Below are 20,935 nucleotides of genomic sequence, written 5' to 3'. Positions count from 1 at the left end.
ATTGTATCCTATTAAGTGTCAGCAGATAAGTGTACTGTATAAAATTTACTTCTGGTTCACAATTACAAACACATTTTCTTTTTAATCTGGTGTTTAAAGCAGAATCATGCTCTTCTGTGAATTACATCCATTCACGTATTTTTGTGTTGTTCTGATTTTAGTAAATAAGTAATTTTTTACCGACAATCTGCTGGAGTGAGTTAGCCTCCATATCAAGCATGACAGTGCCCTTTTCTAAACACTTCTTTAGCTCGAACAGTGAGTGAAGAGACAGCGTGGCCACATGAGGCTTACTCCACCTCTCTCCACCTTCTTCCACTTTCTCTTCAAACTTGATCCATCTACATGGAAAAACACATTCATTAATACATTCTAAATTTGTTTTCCTTTTTTAATAGCAGTACTTATAAATACATTATTCACCGAGTAAAAATGTTTTATATTAATTGATAGACATGGGCGCATTTTGCACGTTAATATTTACAGTATATATTTGTGTAAAGCTGCTTTGGGACAATTACCATTGTTAAATGGTATATATAAAATTTAATTGAAATGAACTATGAACTTTTAGTAAGATGCAAAGACACAGTGTGCAATTTTACATATACCGTACTTTGCAGTAAAGTAAAATTTGTTCAATTTAAAATTACAATAATGACTAAGATTTCAAATCCCTGATTTAAAAGTTGTACATAAGATATTCAGAGCACAGGCTCATCAATGATATGCCATTCCATGAACAGATAAGCTGGGACTACATAAGTGAATTTCCCAAGTTTATAGTTTTTAACTATAGGAAAAGTAAATGACCAAATGGTAGCACATGAGGCCTCAGGAGTGTATTAGTTTTGGGTTAGAGTTGTTACAATAATAACATTTTTGCCCATTTTCTAATCAATGACTTGCTGTTAAGACAATTCTATCTTAATAATTGCTTAATATTTTCCTTTTTGGGTTCACCTTCGTTTGCATGGGAGCATACATAATTAAAAACGTTTTACTGAATTTCAGAATAATATTTTGATAGCAAGGAAAAAACATAAAATACCTAGTGTTTGTGTTATAAATAAATAAATACATGAATAAATGGAATAAATGGAATATATCATTTGCCAATAATATATCAACATCATATGCCAATACTTTATTTTTTAGTTCATTATCGAATTACACTTGTTGCAACAATTTTTTTTAACTGTTTATTGTTACATTTAATGTTGTTGAACTTCCAGGATTTTTACTTATTTGCTATAAACAGTCACTCCCTCACCTGTCTGTTTGTCTCTTTTTAAGGTACTGAGGTTACTGAGAAACAGAAAAACATAGAAAACTCTGTCCTAAGAACTCTTCCAGGCATGAAAAATACAAATGATTAAAAATAATAATAAAATCGGCTTGGGAGATACAGATAAATTATGGAAAATCAAAAAAAAAAAATTCCCTTTTTATAATTGTTTTGATTTTTTTTATTTTTTTATTTATTTTCATATTCCATTAGCCAGAGAGCAATGCACTGTAAAATGAATAACTGTACTATCAGTTTATCTCTGTGACTCAAAAAGCTCTGTTTGTTTAATTCCCCTTATACACGCACAGGTTTGCAGTAACACAGGGCTAAAAAGTAATAGGAGTTTGTGACTGAATTGCTTCTTGAGAACAGAATTGTTCTTCAACAGAGAACAATTTTGTTTCACATTGTCAACACCCCAAGATTGTTGGCACCATTAAACCAACATTTGGCAGTGCCATGAGTGACCAAAGGTTTGGCTTTAGCAGCCTGACCATTAATACTGATACTGATACTGCAGCTCCCAACAAACAGTATTGGTGGAGTAGGCAGCTATGGTTTAATGTTTTTTTGGATACAATTTGGCATAGTACCCAGACATCCCTTTTAGACATGATGGTATGCTGATATTACCCTGGATCTCATTGCAATATTTTATTTACTGCTGTGCAATTGCTCTGCTAATTCAATCTTCAGACTCTTCTCATGACTTGTGAGCGTGCAATCTGTAAAGCCTTAAAGCCATAATATATATATATATATATATATATATATATATATATATATATATATATATATATATATATATATATATATATATATTTACACGTGTATATATCCGTACATATACGTAAAACATCAAATTTTCTAGTGGACAGTGTTTTAGTTTTATTGTCAAACCCCATGTCAAATCATAGAAATTTAAAGAAATTCTCGCAAAAGGTTTAGTAGTATACGCTTGTGGGTCTTTTAGGAGGAGGAACTGAGTGCAGCAAAGTAAATTCAGGTCAAACAGAAAAGATACACTATTAACTGGACTCTCTCATTCCTTTTGTGTACTTTGTTATATAATGTGTGTGTGTGTGTGTGTGTGTGTGTGTGTGTGTGTGTGTGTGTGTGTGTGTGTGTGTGTGTGTGTGTGTGTGTTAATGTTACCTGGCTGTCTCCTTCCATTCAACCTCATTGCCATCAGTAGTGAGAAGCTCATCAAGTTCAGTAAATAACTGTGGAGGGGCCGGGCCGCTTTCTTCCTCACCCAGAATAAAGCGGATCCGTTCGGCTGCCGGAGAGACTGTAGATAGAGAAGATAAATTGAAGACCAAAACCAAGACAGCATGTAATAATTCATGTGTGCTGTTAAAAACAATGTAAAATGCTGTATCATTTAGAGAATATTAAACAAAATTTAAATATAAATTAAATAATGATATCTTTATTACATTTATAATTTCATTTGACAAACATATAAGCAAACAACTACATTATTGTTTAGCTGTACCCAACATGAAATCTCAATGTTCTGAGAAAATCATCTTCATCTACACTGAAATTTTATGAGCATTGAAAATGTTTATATAAGACTGTGTTTCTGCACTCACATTCAATTCTTAGTATTTTTCTGTTAGCTTCATTTTACCTAGACAAATGTAGTGAGCAGTAGGGTAGCGTTTGATTTTGCATATGTGCATTCATGCTGTGGAATTGACATATCATGCTAGATCAGGGCAAAGCAAAGGCCTCCCAAAAGTCCAAGCAAATTCCAAGCAACACAGCCTTACAAACACACATACACAAACAAACATGTCAAAGACTGGGGAGGTTATGCTACAAGAGCAAAAAGATCATGGCAGGTTCTACTTCAGCAAGCCAAGAACAGAAATATAAGGCTCTAGTTAACACAGATTCACCTAAACTCGACAGTAACCTGGTCTGATAAATCAGAACTTAATGCTATTTAAATGAACCAATGAACCCAACAGTTCAGACTGGTAGAGGTGGTGTAATGGTGTGGGGAAAGTTTTTGTGGTACACTATGGGCTTGTTAATACCAATAATTATTCAATCATTGCTTGAATGACACAGCCTATTTGAGAATTGTTGTTGAACATATATCCTTACAGGACCACAATTTACTCATCTTCTAATGACTTGATGATATGAGCATGATATGAGCATTTTAATGAGCATGATGATACACCAGTTCATAAAGAAAAAAACAGCAATAAATTGGACCTAAAAAAATATACAGAAAACGCACAATGCAATTATGACAAAATCTACCAGAAGGAATGGTTTGAGAATTCATGCCAGATTTACAGCATTTTAACAGACACCCATATCCAGATTGAAATATGTTAGCATTAGGCAAGGTTTACCTGCATAACGTATGGCTATAATGCTATGAACAACACAACACCATTAAGACTAAGCAACAAGTTTGAAGAAATGACTAGTGTATGCTGAAAGAAGAGATGCAGAAAGAAAAGATTCTCCTCATAAAGTGGAATGTCATATGTCATAACCAGTCCATATGCAGACCATGATGATTTAGACATACATTTAGCCATAGACATCTATAAATATTTGCTTAATGATGGGGGTCAATGACATCTAATTAATATGGCGGAATTTGCAGGAAAAAACTGTGGTACCCAAGAGAGATAATGGTACTGTTGTGCTGCTTTGCTTAAACCCAAGATGTTTTTCTGTCTTAGTAAGCAAAAGGAATAGGAAAGGACAGGATACTTGTAGCTATGACCATAATTACAAAGCTGCTAAAGCACCTACAAGAGACATATTGTGTATGAACACTATAATGTGGTCTGACATGTATGAGATAAAGAGAAACAAGGCATTATGACAGCTGAATTCATTGCAAATATTTGTAATATTGGACACAAACATTTTTCTGCTGAACCGTGGATAAAGGCCAGATCAAACAAATGACATACACATTTTAACTTATCTAGTCATATTCATGAACAATTACCTGCTTTCCTAACCCCTCATCACTTACTATAACCACACACATTTTATAGGAGAAAAACAAGCCTAAAGTCAAAGACGTGCTAAAAAAGAACCAGTTGAGGAAAAACCACACTGTGCCTTAATGCAGCTTAATGTGGCAGAAGAGGACAAAGAAAGAGAAGAATGTCCTTTTGCAAACCATCCCCTTAACAAATGAGTCATTTTAGACTGTAAGTTAGGGATAAGTGTGTGAGAAATTCTCATTAGTTTTGTGAATAAGGGTAATAGGGGATCTTTTGATTTAAAAAAGACAACCAGTAACTTTGGGCAGTCTAGATACAATAAATAAAGCTCTGGATTTATTCTTCTGGGCTATTCTACTCAATAAACTGGCAATATTCTCCAAAAAATGACAGTCATTTCATTTAAAGTGTGATTTTTATATTCTAATCTTACTTGTTTACTTTAAATGGACTACAATCAAAGCAAGTGAAAAAAGCCATATGAAGTAGTTATTATTGTAATTGCATTGTAGAGGAGACAAAGTCTAGGTGCATGCTAGATAGTTTAGCACCATGTAACTTACTGAGAGGTTTGAGGATGCTGGAGGCAGAGTCATCCACATTCTCAGTGTCTGATTTGTCGCTTACTCCTTCGTTTAATCGTTCTTTTTTTTCTTTGTGACTTGAGCGTCTTCTGTGTCTCCGTCGGCGACGATAACTCTTAGGCACATTGACACCGATGTACACTGTGTGATGGCCTGTACACACAGACACACACACACATAAAACATTATAATTGCACTTGGTTAGCACAGTTTAAAATAAAAATCATGATCTCATTAATCAAACAAAAATCAAATTTTTTTTTTTATATAAGAGGGAGAAAGAAAGAGAGAGAGAGAGAGAGAGAGAGAGAGAGAGAGAGAGAGAGAGAGAGAGAGAGAGAGAGAGAGAGAGAAACAGAAACAGAAACAGAAACAGAAACAGAGACAGTTGTTTCTGTGTGAAGTGAAGTTAACAGGCACAAAACTCTCCTCTGTTATTACTGCGTGTTGATAGCTGCTATGTCCTGTCTGATCTGCTGAACAGGAAGTAGTTGTTGTTTATTTATAAACTAATGAGTGTACGATAGTGATCAACAACATATGCAAACTCTCTCTCTCACACACACACACACACACACACACACACACACACACACACACACACACACACAAAATTCTGACCAATTGCATAATTGATAATGACATCATAATACGTTTTATTTTTAGTGGTGTTACAACCTTATACATATTTAACATTAGTAGATGCAAAGTATTTTTTGTGATGCAAAATTTATTAATTATACATCAAAAGCTGACATTTATTAGTTGCAATTTTTATCTACCCCTGGGTCAGACCTGCAACTTGGATACCTTATCCATCTACAGTTTGTCTCTAGCAGCTGACATCAGATATTTTTGCACATTTTTTTTACAAATGCGTTCAAATGCTGATTGGATGAAAGATATTGGTGACAAGCAGTTTTTAAACCTTGCAACAGATTAATAAGATTGATGTCTGGGTTTTAAAGAAGTCATTCAATCAAATTTAGTTTATTGTTTTTTAACAAATGCAGTGTAGCACTTGCAGTACACATACGATCAATGTACAATGTAAACTCTGCCCTAGTTTCTTTATTTCTCAGATTGCCCTGTATTTGACATTTATGAAGTGTCTCAGTCCCTGCTGAGCCTCACAACATAATGATTTTACCACCAAGTTTGTCTGTGAGGACAAACTTTGTGTGTCTGTTCTTAGGTTGAGAAGCAGTGTTGGGCTTCGTAGGATCATTTCCTCCATTTATATATATATATATATATATATATATATATATATATATATATATATATATATATATATATATATATATATATATATATATATATATGCACAGATTTGTATGTCTATTATGTATCCATGTACAACGGTGTACCCATATTATTAGCCTGATCTTTACGTAGAAAATGTAGAAAAAACTGTAGGTAACTCCACAGGCAAGCAGAATGCTTAAAGGAAATTGTTGACAGTAAAACCATCACAACTACTACGAAATGTTTTGATGTTTTTCTTCTTCTGAGAAAGTCAGCAGACAGATACCGCACCAGCAACACTGGCTGTGATTTGTGTCTATATATATAATGTGTTTATATGCCCATGTTACTTGGAAGGAGTAATATTTAAAATGAGCTATTAATGTGTCACTCTTGTTTTAATTACAAATAGGACAAAACAAGAAACACCTAAAAGGAAAAAATTTGCACAAAAAAATGCTCTGCCCACAATGACTAGTGTTTAAGTGTGTGGACTGTGGTTAGCGGCTTTTCCATAAATGGCCCTACCAAACACCCATTCTTGAAACACTACAAACATACACAATTCAACACTTACGTAGATCTGTGTGTGCACTGAGGATTAAAATAGCAAATGTCCTTACATGTCTTTAGCGTATGATGTCTGCGTACTCGCTATCTTTATTCCCCATAATCCACTGTTAGCCTAATATATGTGTCATTACCGCATCAACGCCAGCAGAAAGAGCAAAGAAAACAAAGCAACACAAAGGAGCAAGTATAGCTTGTTAGACAAAAGATGAGTGTGTGCGTGCATGTGTGCATGTGTGCATGTCATACTCTCAACCTCCTCCTTGTCACAGTGTTTGACATAGGAAGCGCCTCTGTCCACCACAGCCTCATCGTCGACCCTGCAAAAAGAGGGAGATGCAAAAAAAGAGGGAAAATTTAAAATGCAATGATGAGAAAACAGTTTTTTTGTTGTTGTTGCTTAAAATCGTAATAATACTTTTTCAGCCATGTGCAAAAAACTCCAAAATTGATGCCCCTCTCTATCTAATCATGACTTTAGGAGAAAAAAATACTCAAATACATGTATGTGTGTACATATAAACACATTAACTAGGAAATAAAGGGCTAAATGTATTTCATATGTCTATTGATTCTTTCATTTTCTTTCAAGCTTGTAGAGTCATGTACTGTTATTAGCATCTGATTTCTGATGGGAGGCTCTTATCTCATCTTGGCCTAACTCTTGTTAGCACACGTGCAGACACAGGCAAAATTTTACACACACTGACACAATATAACACATCCCCACAGATGGCACAAACATCTACACATACAGTCAACACCATAATTATTGGCACCATTCAGGAGAAAGGGGAGAGTTATCAGTACACACAAAACAAAATCTAATTTTAAGAACTTATTCATAAAGACATTGCTGGACTAAACTAAACAAAGGATGAAGTGTAGTTTTCAATTGCACTTAATCTGCAAAGTGAGTATATACATGCTCTCTATCAACATGGGACACAAAAAAAGACAAATTATTGATGTCACAAAGACAGTTTAGTATATATTAAATACACATACAATTAAAAAAACAATCTGGTATAGCCAGGAATCTTTTATAAATATACCGCCAATTTCTTCCTAAATTTGGCAAGAGTGGCAACCAGAGAGAATAAAGGTTATATTTTAGGACATATGAATCCAACCAACTGCATTTTGGCCAGCTGTTGCTCATGCATCCTTACACAGCATGGTAACACAATCTGAGGAAAAGATCTATCTGCCCTCGTCAGCATACTGTACATACACTCACAAATATCTAAAATTGCCTAGCGTTGCTGTTATTATCAGGGGTCAGAGCATGGCCAGTTTTGCTCCCTTGTTCCAAATAATATTAAAGCCTTAAAAAAATCCACACCAAAACAAACTAAAAGATGACAGTTTGTTTGAGCTCAAAATATCACTCACTGCATGCATTATTCATTTTTATTAAGGGTGCCAATAATACTGGAGCTGACAGCTATAATATACACTTAACATAACAATTACTCGCAACAAAGGCAAAAAAAAACACACAACGATGAATGACAACCACTAGTACTAAATACATAAATGTATACGCACATAGAAAAATCACAAAGCCACAACACACACACACACACACACACACACACACACACACACACACAAAGACACACCATGACAGCATACATTAAGTAACACAACACATTAAGTAACTATTCCTTTAGATTTTGCACTCTGCAGCTGTTGTCTCGTTGTCTTCCCATGTGTTTAGTGAATACATTAATCCACCGTTTTATTGCGGTTCAAATCTCGCGCCCCCAGTTTATCGCGGAACTGCAATATGTTTGGCTGATTTTCCCGGGCGCTCACGGATAGCACGATAGACCAAAACACTTAAAGGGAATTGTTTTTATGGAGTTTTTTTTTTAAACAATAAAATTTATAAATAAAAATATGATTATTCATTATGAAATTAAGTAAAATGTTAATACAGTACTGTACTGTATAAATAAAATAGTATTTTTGGGGTGGTGTCCGTTTAACAAGGTTTTATGTTTATCAAGGGCAGTTTTGAAACGTAAATGAGGGATTACTGTATCAGAAAGACATTTAATCAAATTGAAGTTTAGTGTACTTTAATTGACTGTTCTATATTCTGTTATATTCTTTGAGGGGAGCAACAAGTTGAAGCCACCCAAACACATTCCCAATAATCACTCTCCAAATCAAATCAAGGTCCATATGCAGGTCTGTTTTTTACAATGGTTGCTTTTTTAATTGGCATAAACCAGTTCGATTTGTTTAATCTCTTGTTCTCAAATGCAGATTTTGCTTATACTTGTCTTTGCCCATCAACTGTGACACAGAATATTATTATTATGTACTGTTATTAGCAGTAACAGTACAGTAACAGTAACAGTACCATATAGCAGTGGTCACCAACGGACCAGTTTAATGTCAAACAATATTTTCATGGACTGGCCTTTAAGGTGTGGTGGATAAATACAACAAAATTAAGTAATACGACCTGCAAAAAAAATTTATTTAATAAATATAATAATAAACGTGAATCCACTGTGTGATTTTTGTTAATTTTGCTAGCTTGGGGGTTTCAATTTAGCGGTAATGTATTATGTGTTACCGGCCGGAGCAGCACCTTTAAGAAGGTAATGGATGTAGGTAAGACATGTGACTGAGGCAAGCATCTTGACATGCATCAAGAGTGAGTCATAGACAGATGTGGCGGAGAGAAATACAACATCGTTCAGTATCAGATAATAAATAAACCGGAAATAATGTAAGTTTTGTAATCCTTTTGTGCGGCCTGGTACTAATTGACCCACAGACTGGTGCCCTGGGGCTGGGGACCACTGCCATATAGAACCCTTTTAAAACATTAGATCCACTAAGTATAGACAGAATTCTTCAATAACTCATTACTTTAACATTTAAATGTCTACATTTAGGTTTTTCTTTTCCTTCTTAAATTTCCACTTTTTAAACTATACTTATTTAATACCCCACATGGTATTGTATAGTAATATCTGAATTATGCTGCTTCGAGCAGGAAAAGTGAGAGAATTCATACTGCCTCTTCTTTTAATTAAAAAAGAAGAAACCAAGCAACTGAAAAAAGAAAAAGGAAACACAGTAATGCGTTCAACCTCAATAACTCAACTCAATAACTAACCTCAATGTTTTTTCTTTTTGCCTAATATAGAAAAGAACAAAAATTATTCCTGGGAATCACATTGGAAGCTTTCTGGCAGGTTAAAAATACTCCAAGCTTGTAGCAGATCAATATCAGGTTTCCTACACACGCTGAGTGTAAAGTGTATGGAAGCTTGTGAATGGTTCACTCGAAGCTCTAAATCAGGAACACGGGGGTTACAGTACATGTAGCTACTAAACCTCAATCTCAATCTATGGCTTCAACTCTGATTATTGCATGTGCTGATTTAACATCTACCTCAGCTAGCGATTTTGCATCATTTTCATCATTTCTGGGTTACCTTAAAAACAGCTTCTCAAATTAAACATGCATAGGCATCAAAGGCTTCTGAAGGATTTTTGACATCTATGTTGCTTTTATTGTTTAGCTTATGGATGATATAACCCTAAAAGATTTGTTTTAACTCTTTTGTCTTCAAATGACTAAATAACTTTACAGAAAACACAAACTAAAAATCCAGTGTGGCGTCAATCATTTTTGTAGGGTCTTGTCAACCTTAAAGAAGAACTTTATTCATTTCCAGTGGAATACAGACAGAAAGCAAGGCAGCATGAGTACACTAGCAGCTGTTCAAAGTGATCTTTAAAGCAAACGAGAATTCAATCTGACAAATACCACAGTAAATACACAGAAACTTTTAAAATATATTTTAGAACCTTTGAAATAGATAAAGTAACAGCAAGCTTTCAATGTTTAAATTATCAGTCAGACCATGTGATGAAACTGAAAATATTAGCTCTGTTCAAGAATGGATCTTTCAAAACGCCTTCCAAGCAGCTGCAGGCTTTTGAAGAAGGCAAGGAAGTCAAAGGTCAGGATTGCAACACTATTAAGCACGTAAATTGTGAGAGTGATTTAATATGGAACCATTACATTTCTCCAAAGCTGACAGTTTCTAACACCATATCAGGAGCCTGATTAGCATTTCAGCATAGTTAAGATTATATCAGCACCTCCCACTGTCAATACCGCTATCAGCAAATGAAAAGGGCACACAGATTTTAAAACAACTTTTAAGACGGCACAACAGCTTAAAGTCAAAACCTTGAAAACAAGTTGTCTCTATGTGTTAAAGACCCCGATGCTTTTCAGTCAATACTTATGAGCTTACACATGACAACGATGGCATAATAAAATGTTGTTTCAGAGCTTAAAATTCACAAATTTTGTTTTAACATGCACAACTATCACACCAATCTATCTTCATACACGCAAACACGCACACACGCGCGCATGCATGCACGCACACATGCACACACACAAACAGGGTATCATTTCATTTTATTTCTTTTTTTCTCTCGGTTACATAGCCAGTCAGCTGTCAGGAACACAATACTGCCTTATAAGCTACACTTAGCCTGCTGTCCAGGCTTTCAGGATGCAGTGTTTAGCATGCAACAGATCAATGACATGAAATGTACTGGAGCAGGTGAACTTTACAACATAGCACTTAACAGAGACCGTCATGTAAAACATTCATCCTGTTCCATGGGATCATTTATCACTTTGACCAGTTATGTGAACTTTCTCTAGTACTGCCCATGTGTAAGCCAGGCCCTAAAGTGAAACTGATGAGGATGCTAGCATTAGCATTATCATTAACCTTAGGTGTAGTATTTCAGGAGAGGATAGGTTACAGGCAGACTGCTGCGTTAGGAAACTTAAACACCAGTGGCTTTGGGCTCAAATAACTATGGCACAATACAGTTATGGCTTCATCCAGGAAAGACCCATAATGCTTTTTTAAAATTCCATTTGGGGTTTTCTGTTGCAGTACCAGAAACTCATAATAAACTAGACTAAATATAAACTAAATACCCAATTTATGTTTTATAGCAACAAAAACTGGTGCTGGAATACCTTGGGATATGAATTTGGATATTTTACTTAAAAAAAAAAACTAAAGACTTACAAATAATTACAGCTAATAACAAAGCAGCAACAGGATTTAAATTCATTAATTGAACACTTCAGCCAACTCTTTGCTTTTTAAATAACACTTACAGTGTTTGAATGTATCTTGCAGGTCATTTCCTTTTATATGGTGAAGATGGTTCCATTTAGCCGCAGTACAGACAGAATTGCATGGTGTTGAAGCATGGAATGGTAACAATGCTGGTTCAGTATTGCTTTCACCCAGAAAATGTCTCTAACCCTCCCTACAACCCAAACCATGAAGCTTTCACTTCCATATTTACTTGTGGGTGTGAGGCAATCTGGTCCCATCTCTTCTGTTCTCCATATTACATAAGTTCTTCTGTTAGAAACAAAATGAAAACAAAACACAATTCTTCCGTGTTTCTGCCTTTTACCTAGTTTGCTGCATATAATAAAAAAAAAGAAATGCATGAATCTCAAAAATGCTAAAAAAAATTGCATTTCAAACTTTTGACAGGCACTGTCTGTTCTAGTAATGTGTGTTAATTATTTTTTTTTTACATATTATGTATCACTTCCCTGAGCACAGATGCTGATAAGCAAAAATATCTCTCTAGACTCTAGAAATTATGCTGAAAATGATATTTTGTGTGTGTGTGTGTGTGTGTGTGTGTGTGTGTGTGTGTGTGTGTGTGTGTGTGTGTGTGTGTGTGTAATAATGTGCCACAAAGGTTTTTATATTTACAGTTTTAACAAACACACTTATACAAACAGAATTCCAAAAAAGTTGGGACACTGTGTAAAATTAAAATAAAAATAGAATGCAATGATTTGCATTTAAATCCACATTCTATTGACAATAAAACAAAATACAAATAAAATGTTTAAAATGAGAATATATACCACTTTAAGGAAAAAAAATTTAGGACAGGGCCATGTTTACCACTGTGTTTGTATACATCTTGGAACTAAGAAGACCAGTTGCTGAAGTTTTTGAAGAGTTATGTACAGGCAAGCCAGTTTAGCACACATAACCTTCTACTACAAAGCCATGCTACTGTAATAGATGCAGTATGCAGTTAGCATTTCCTTGCTCAAATATGCAAGGCCTTCCTAAAAAAAAAAAAAAAAAAAAAAACTTTTTCTGGAAACATTTGTTGCTCTAAAACCTGTATATACCGTTTAACTTTGATGGAGATTTTCCAAATGTCATTCCACAGGCACAAGAGCACTCTTATATCATCTGAGATGTGGCTTTTAGAACTAAGCGCTGATAACAAGCTGGGTGGTCTCTCCGCTCTTTAGTCTGAAGGAAGTGGTGTCCATGGTTCTCAAAAAGAAATTAAGATTTTGATTTGTCTGACCACAGAACAGTTTTCCACTTTGCCTTAGTACGTTTTTAATATTCTTTGCCCCAGGGAGGATGGTGGCGTTTTTGAATCCTTTTTTTTGCATATCTTCTTCTTAGCATGATAGAGATTTAATCTGCATTTGTGGATGACATGGAAAACTGCATTCACAGACAATGATTTCTGGAGGTGTTAATGAGCCAATGCATTATGTTCTATTACAGAATCATGACTGTTTTAAATGCAGTGCTGCCTGAGAGCCTGAAGATCACAGGAATTCAGTGTGGATTTTCACCCTTGTGCGCAGAGATTTCTCCAGAATAATATGTACTGTAAATTATGATATTCAACTATTTAGCAATTTTATGTTGAGGAACATTATTCTGAAATTGTTCCACAATTTGTAGAAACAGTCTTTCACAGATTAGTAAATCTCTGTCCATCTTTACTTTTGAGAGACCCTGCTTCTGTAAGATACACTGTTTATACCCAGTCATCTTACTGACCTGTTGTCAATTTTTGACTAATTTGCCTAATTAGTTGCAAAAGGTTTCTCCGACTTTTTAATTTCAATAACACTTACTGAATCCAGACATTTGTTGCCTCGTCCCAACTTTTTTGAGACGTGTTACAGCCATCAAATTCAAAATAACTTTATTTTTTCTTTAAAATGGTAATGATATTTGATTATAATTGCATTCTATTTTTATTTATGTGTTACACATTGCCCCAGCTTTTTTAGAATTGGGGTTGTACTATCCTATGTGATCCTATCCTTTAATCAAATGAAATCAATTTATATTTGTATAGCGCTTTTAACAATAGACATTGTCTCAAACAGCTTTACACAGGTAATGCGTTAATTAAAAAAAAGATTGTTCTTTATAATTGTAAATTTGTGAGCAATGAGCAAGCCGGGGGCGACTGTGGCAAGGAAAAACTACCTATGCCGACTCACAGATTATTATTATGATTATGATTATTGTTGATTTTGGAGATAATATACTGGTCGACCCTTTTTATTTAATTGCTGAACTACTTATATAACAGCCTTCCTTATATCACCATTTATTTTCACTCCTATTGTTACAAATTCAAAACAATTTGTGCAAAAAAAAATAATAATTGCACGTTCTAAGTCACATTTTAATTTAACATTCAAATTTTTTTATAAATGCATTTGTGTATTTTTCTTTAAATATTCTTTCTATTTATTTATTATAAAGAGGCATTTGCTCAATAACACCTGCATGTCTCAGGGCATTATGAACATAATTTCACAAGCTTCCCTATTTAGACACTTACTTGCACCAGCCTGTTAAAGGTCTGTCCCAGGTCATTTCTGTTTATAACCATCAGTGGCAGTTGAATTCTCTCTGTGAAATATATGCTGCCAATTTTAGAGCCAAGGTCCTACAATAATGGAGCAGCAAAAAGTTTTCCTTCATAAATAAATAGTACAGTAAAAACTGAGTTTAGACATAGGAGTGTGCAATCTGTGTCATTTGCTTTAATCCCTACTGTAGTGCAAGAAAAAAAACGCAATCATTAGTCCACATGAGTGGTGATAAGCAGAAAAGCATGATCAAAGACTAATTACATTCTTCTCCTCTCTTTATACTAAGTCTCCCTTCCTTAGCAGTCCTCACATTTCATTTTCACTTCCTTCTACAGTGTGGTTTTTAAAGGGGCAATGCTCATATTAGGAATGTGCAGGGGTGGACAGTAATAAAGTATTTTTATCTAAGCTACCTATACTTTTGCATTAATTATTACAAGTATCTATACTTTATCAGAGTATTTCATTCTGGGCACCATTTTCGTCACTACATTGTATTGCATAATATTTAACTATTTACTCCAATGGATTTCAAAAACACATCCTGTTCCTCAATACTTTGAAGTGAATAAATAATTTGTGTTAAATGAGAACCTGTCATGAGATTCTCACAAGATTCCCCATGGGTCTTGTATGGAGTAAGGGTTCTTTCATTGAGTGTCTCTAACAATAGAAACCTCTCTGATGCACATTGAAATGGAACAATAAATTGCATACATTATTATAACGTAGCTCTCATGGTTCACTGGGTTACATTTGATACTTAATTACTTTCCAATGCAACTTCTTTTATCATTTTGCTCAAGAAGAAATATATGAGGAGTACCGTTACTTTTACTGGAGTCATATTTAAGCGAGGGATTTGTACAGGAAGAGAACATTTAATTCATCAGGAAATTCTAGGTTGTGAAGTTGTAGTTATTTAACAGCTTATCATGACACAAAAATGAAGAGACAAGCATTCCAAATATCTTCCAAGTAACGCTGTTAGACATAAGCACTACCTGGAAGGTGGTTGGAATGTTGCTCTCTTGATTGTTGTCTCATGAAACGCTATTAAGAATCTTTTTCCATAAGCATTACTCAGAATGTTGGCCACTGAACTGGATGTCTGTTTATAGCTAATAGCGCAAAAATGGGTTTGAAACACAACAAGTCAGCCTTTCTATCTATTTATAGTTACAGTTGTTGTTGTGAGACAGGCACAAAAAATACAGTTGTACCCTCAAAAGACTGTCTTCTTAAAAAAGAAATAAAAATGCTTTAGTTCGTCATGTTGTACAAAGCACAGAATGTCCTGGAGAGTACTTTCTTGGAAAACCTCAAAGTAACAGATTTACCTACAGTAAATGCTCTACATATTAATAATTCTTCTTCTTACTTAAGCTTTTTCAAACAATTGCTTCTTTATCAAGTAACAAGAGTCAATCTTTTTGATGCTAGACGTAGACAATTTTTATACAACTGAGCAGTAAGGATTACGAACCCAAGGACCTCCAATCATCTGCCCCTTACCACAATGGGAAATTAAATTTTATTTATAGAGAAATGTTAGTAATCCTCTAGATATCAGAGAAAAAAAGATTGTTTAACTGAATTAAAAACAAAACCACAGAATTCTATCTGGATACTAGTTATCAACATGTAGCATCAGTGATCTAACCATTACTAAAACAAACAACATAAAAAAACACAGCAGGACTAAACTGTATAATGTATATTAACTGTATAAATACTGCATATTTTTAATAGACAGCCTTTTAATTTGTGGAGTCTGTAAAACACTAAGTGAAAGAAATAATGTCCATTTACAGTTTAATTACATGAAACTCATTATGATGGGTCTTTGTATTGCATTATTTTTTATAGGCCTTTAATTTATTTTTGTTCTAAGTACACACACTTAAGTGGATATCAATGGTTATTCCAGAAGTAATAAGAGCATTTAAAGGTTCTATATGGGTTATAAGGGCCCAAGGCTGCAAACTGTCTAGGAATGTATGCGCGTGGGAATGCAGGTTTCAGGTGTTCTCATACATAGCACTACACACCCATTTGCTTAACCTCAGTTGTCACATTTAGGAGCTCTTCTAATGTTTATTGTCATTACTTTTGCTATTTTTGTTTGATTTTAGCTAGGCAATAATACTACTCAGCATGTTGTTCACTGGGTTAGCTCATTTGCTGTGTATATATTTGCTCTCCACTCAGGTAAGATGTACTTACCTCCCATCTCTCCCTTCTAGGTAAAATATTCCACATTCCCTACCATCTCACCTAACCTGAAGCTATAATGCCCCTCATTGGTTGAGTGTTTTGTCTTTTGACATGCAACAAGCTGTGTGTTGCTGTGTATGCTGAAGTAACTGCATTTAGATGGATTATTGCTACATACCCATACACTACACCCCGTCCGGGCCTTTACGCAATGTTGATTTTTAATCCACTATGTGAAACTTAAAGATTTTACTTATAGCTGTAAATAGTGATATAAGGAGTCTTTAGTTTGAGTTCTGGTCAGGTGCAGAAATACTGGAAGCACTCTATGCCCACCTCTGTGCTGAATGCTGAGGCACTGATGACATCCTAGTAAGGACATATTTACTTGTAGCAATGAAGCTATAGAATCTACCGAAATGGATCCCTGGAGAGGTGACTGATACCTCACTCCCAGCAGTGGAACACATAGGTCCAGAAATAGTGTGACTCTCTGCTAATTTGGTTTACACACAGTGTCATGTATCATTAGAAAATGAACATGACCCTGAAACCATTTTTGAGCTTGTTGCAAAAGAGGCCCTGGAAAGAAGGGCAGAGGTCATGGAATCATGAATCAGACTGTTTATGTTGCTCCTTTACGTGATTTAGACTCATCTCCGAATTATTGGGTTTAAACAGGGGAAATCCTGCCATTAGGCCTGAGGTCCCCAACCAATCGGTCACAACCTAGCACTGAAACACGGAGGAGATGCTACCTGGTCACAAGAACGTTCTAAGAACAATGTCAATAGTTATGACACAAGTATTATTTATAGTACATGAACCCCTTTAAAAGTAACTATCCAAATTTACATAGACAGACAGACAGACAGACAGACAGACAGACAGACAGACAGACAGATAGATAGACAGATAGGTAGATAGATAGATAGATAGATAGATAGATAGATAGATAGATAGATAGAAAGAAAGAAAGAAAAAGTCAACCCTAGGTTTTCACTAACAAATCTCATAAATAATTTGTAAATCACATTATTGTATTAAAGCAACATGATGTTTTCCAGGGGAGTGGTGGCTCCAGCGGTTAAGGCGCTGGGTTGCCGAGCGGAAGGTCTGGGGTTCAAGCCCCGGTATCGCCAAGCTGCCACTCTTGGGCCCTTGAGCAAGGCCCTTAACCCTCTATGCTCCGGGGGTCCCTTACGAGGGAAATCTCAAGGTCCGTGACGTCGGAGTGACGTGGGGCCGCCTTCCCGTGGGCTCACCACCTGCAGGAGGGACCGTAAGGGACGGTGCTATGAGGATTGGGCAGCAGGCGGGGGCCTGCTTAGACTGCTGCCCCCGCGACCCGAATTACGGATAAGTGGGAGACAATGAATGGATGAATGATGTTCATCAAATTCACTAAGGTACTATAGAGGCTGTGGGGGTGCGTCCAAAATTTGCGAATTAGAACGTAACCCCCGCTGTTCTGGGGGACCATTGTATATACACACACACACACACACACATGAGGTGGTCCAAAAGAATAATTTCAAAACAAAACTGGTCTTTTAAAAAAAGGTTTGAGTCCTGTTTTGCAACCAAATGCCCCTTGTCCAATTGTGTTGGACCCTAGACAGCACCCTTGCAATTATACTAATGAACCTTGCAAAGTTCTGGTTCATATCAATACATCTGTGTGACACTCATTTTGATAATATGAAGGAATACTTTTTGGCTTGTTTTGAGTGTAAACACATGAATTCGACTTGCATAATGGCCACTGACTACAGGTAAGTAAAAGAATTGTAGAAACATAGTAATATATGTATAATTTCATTTTTACATGCTTGGCTACTTTAAGAGCTATGGCATTGCAAATCCAGACAGTGACATAAGGATTATTTGCATTTGCAGTGTTTGATATGTTCATCAAATAGTAAATTGTAGCATAAGCAAGAAAAAAGTTTGTTTAGAACCAATCATTCGGCTACTCATACAGATGCTGGGTCACAAGGTTTCATTTCAGTTTTTGGTTCTTCCCTTTGCTCAAACATTCTCTTGCGAGCACTCCAAACATTGTTCTTCATTTAGATTAGAAATAGCACTAGTCAAATGCATCAAAATAGCAATAGAAGAGATGTGTACATTCTTTCTGAAGGTCATTTCCCATCAAGTCTGAGTTAATTCTGTTAATCTCTCCCGGAATTTCAAGTCACACTACCTGTGTGGTTAGAACTGCTTGCAAAAGCATACCAGGAAGTGTGTATTTAAGCTATCATTACTGATAGAGTTTTACACTGTACTATATTATCAAGATAAAAACCTGAAACCAGATGAACAGGTGGGGAAAAAGTATTGTAAAGAGTTATCTCTCCATCTCAGTGAGTCACACTAAAGCATGAGGATTAATGTCTCAAAACTTGATCAAGATTTTAATGGTTTGATCAAAACCCGTAAGCCTCTGGGATTTCAAATGTCAATTACTCTGCAAGCCTTTCAAGTAACCATTAATTGAAGAACCAGAAATTGAGGTTGAAACATTGGAAGAAGATAGAATGTGGCAAAGATGCGACAAAAATGTGAGGAACAGATTTTTTAAGATTGTGTGTAGTCTGTCAAAAATATTGTGTTCTTGTAAATGTTAGACATAGTACTGTAGATGTTGAGACATTTTGAAATTTGTTTCACTTTTTTGGTTAATCGATTCTTCATTATAATACATTTTCATCATTTGGCAGAGGACTTGTTTAATAGGAATGTTTGCATGCTTTATGCATAATATAACCCCTGTCTCTCTGAGCCAGATAATAAAAGTAAAACTATGTTGCTTTAATATATAATGTGTTAAAAACTTTAATATGATATGTGTAAAATCCTCTAAAATGATCTATTCTAACATACAGTCGTAAGGAAAATACAAAAGAGGAAAGTTTAATTGTCAATGAAAAAAAGTTTGGAAATCTGATCCTAGATCAGCCTGATACATTTTCCACCATTACATATTGTTCAGTTTTTAGTCCTCAGAGACCACTGCCGAAGGGCTTGAGTCATGAATAAAATACACAGAGGGGAAAACACAAATGGATCACGTGCTATTTCACAAACAGTAAATGCATGTCTTATGCACCAGTTTTTCTATTTTATACATGTGTGTACAAGGCACTAAATAAGTAAGTTTTAGTTTATGTTTCAAAAATACTGAGTGTCTTTGCATTATTGAACATATAAACAAATGATAAAAGTTTACTTCAGTCCATCCTGCCCATCTACCACATTAAAAATGCAAGTGTCTCGTTGTCTTGTGTGGATTGTAACAAACTTTAGCTGGAAAAAATGGTCTTTTTATCAACATCTACAACACTGTAGTGGATCAATTTTATAGTGATTGTTTGCATAGTCTAAATGCACCATCTTTTGTGAATAAATATGATCCTGACTAGGTTTGTTTTTACAGAAGACTTACTGAGGGAGAAACTAAACATAAGTTGCTTCACAATTGCTTAACAATTTACAGCCCACTATTATAAAAAAACATTGTAAATAGGTATGCCATTAGTGTTATCTAAATAATGAATATTTGCAGACTTTACCTTTGATTTGAGGATGTTTTATAGCCAAATCGGTGGCAATGTTGTAGAAATGATAGCACTTTTAATATATTGCTCCCAGCTTTTTAAGTGACAAAACATAATTGGACAATTGGGACGTCAGCTGTTCCATGGTTAGATGTGTTATTCCCTCATTGTTTTACTTACAAACAGATAAAAGTATGGCATTTGCATATGGTATCTATTCCTGATAACTCACAATATTAATTCCTGAGCTGTCATTTACTAAAATAGTTGTGGCCGATGGATAATTAGGAAAATAAAAAAAATGCATAATAGAGTATAAAAAGAAATAATTAACTGATCACAGGCCAGAAGATCACAGAAAAGAACTGTGGTGGATGGCAAAAACATTATTTCCCAGGTGAAAAAAAAAAACCTTTGCCATTCACCACAAGATGTAACCATTGGTAATCCTCGAAACAGGAAGACCAGATTAGTTTTCTAAAAAATAATATAAAACCACAGACAGTTAGGGAACAAAATTCTGTGGACACATGAGACAAATATCAAAATAAATACTGTGAACGGAAGAGTAAAGGGTAAGGAAGGTTGTGTGGCTCCACTGAAACTAATTATCTGACAAAAGCAGGAGGATGACATTAGAAAAGTCTTCAAAACTTATTGGATGGCACTTCACGATGCGGACAATGACCCGAAACATAATTTGAAAGCAACCCAATCTTTTTAAG

General features: G+C 35.2%; 1 protein-coding gene across 6 annotated transcripts in view; it reads right to left on the bottom strand.

Annotated features, from left to right (window-relative positions):
- slc4a4b (solute carrier family 4 member 4b) overlaps positions 1-20,935 on the bottom strand; it is a 48,333-nt gene that overhangs the window by 26,200 nt on the left and 1,198 nt on the right. For all 6 annotated transcript variants that reach the window (XM_083565048.1, XM_083565045.1, XM_083565046.1 and 3 more), the window contains exons 2-5: positions 6,933-7,003; positions 4,845-5,018; positions 2,447-2,582; positions 181-341 (exon numbers count right to left, since the gene is read on the bottom strand). In XM_083565048.1, the coding sequence (XP_083421174.1) occupies positions 181-341; positions 2,447-2,582; positions 4,845-5,018; positions 6,933-7,003 (542 nt within the window). The remainder of the gene's footprint in view (positions 1-180; positions 342-2,446; positions 2,583-4,844; positions 5,019-6,932; positions 7,004-20,935) is intronic.

Source organism: Silurus aristotelis (genome assembly GCF_946808225.1).
Source record: "Silurus aristotelis genome assembly, chromosome: 16".
NCBI lineage: Eukaryota > Metazoa > Chordata > Actinopteri > Siluriformes > Siluridae > Silurus > Silurus aristotelis.
The sequence above is the reverse complement of the archived record's forward strand: the minus strand, read 5'-3'. Positions and strand labels throughout refer to the sequence as shown.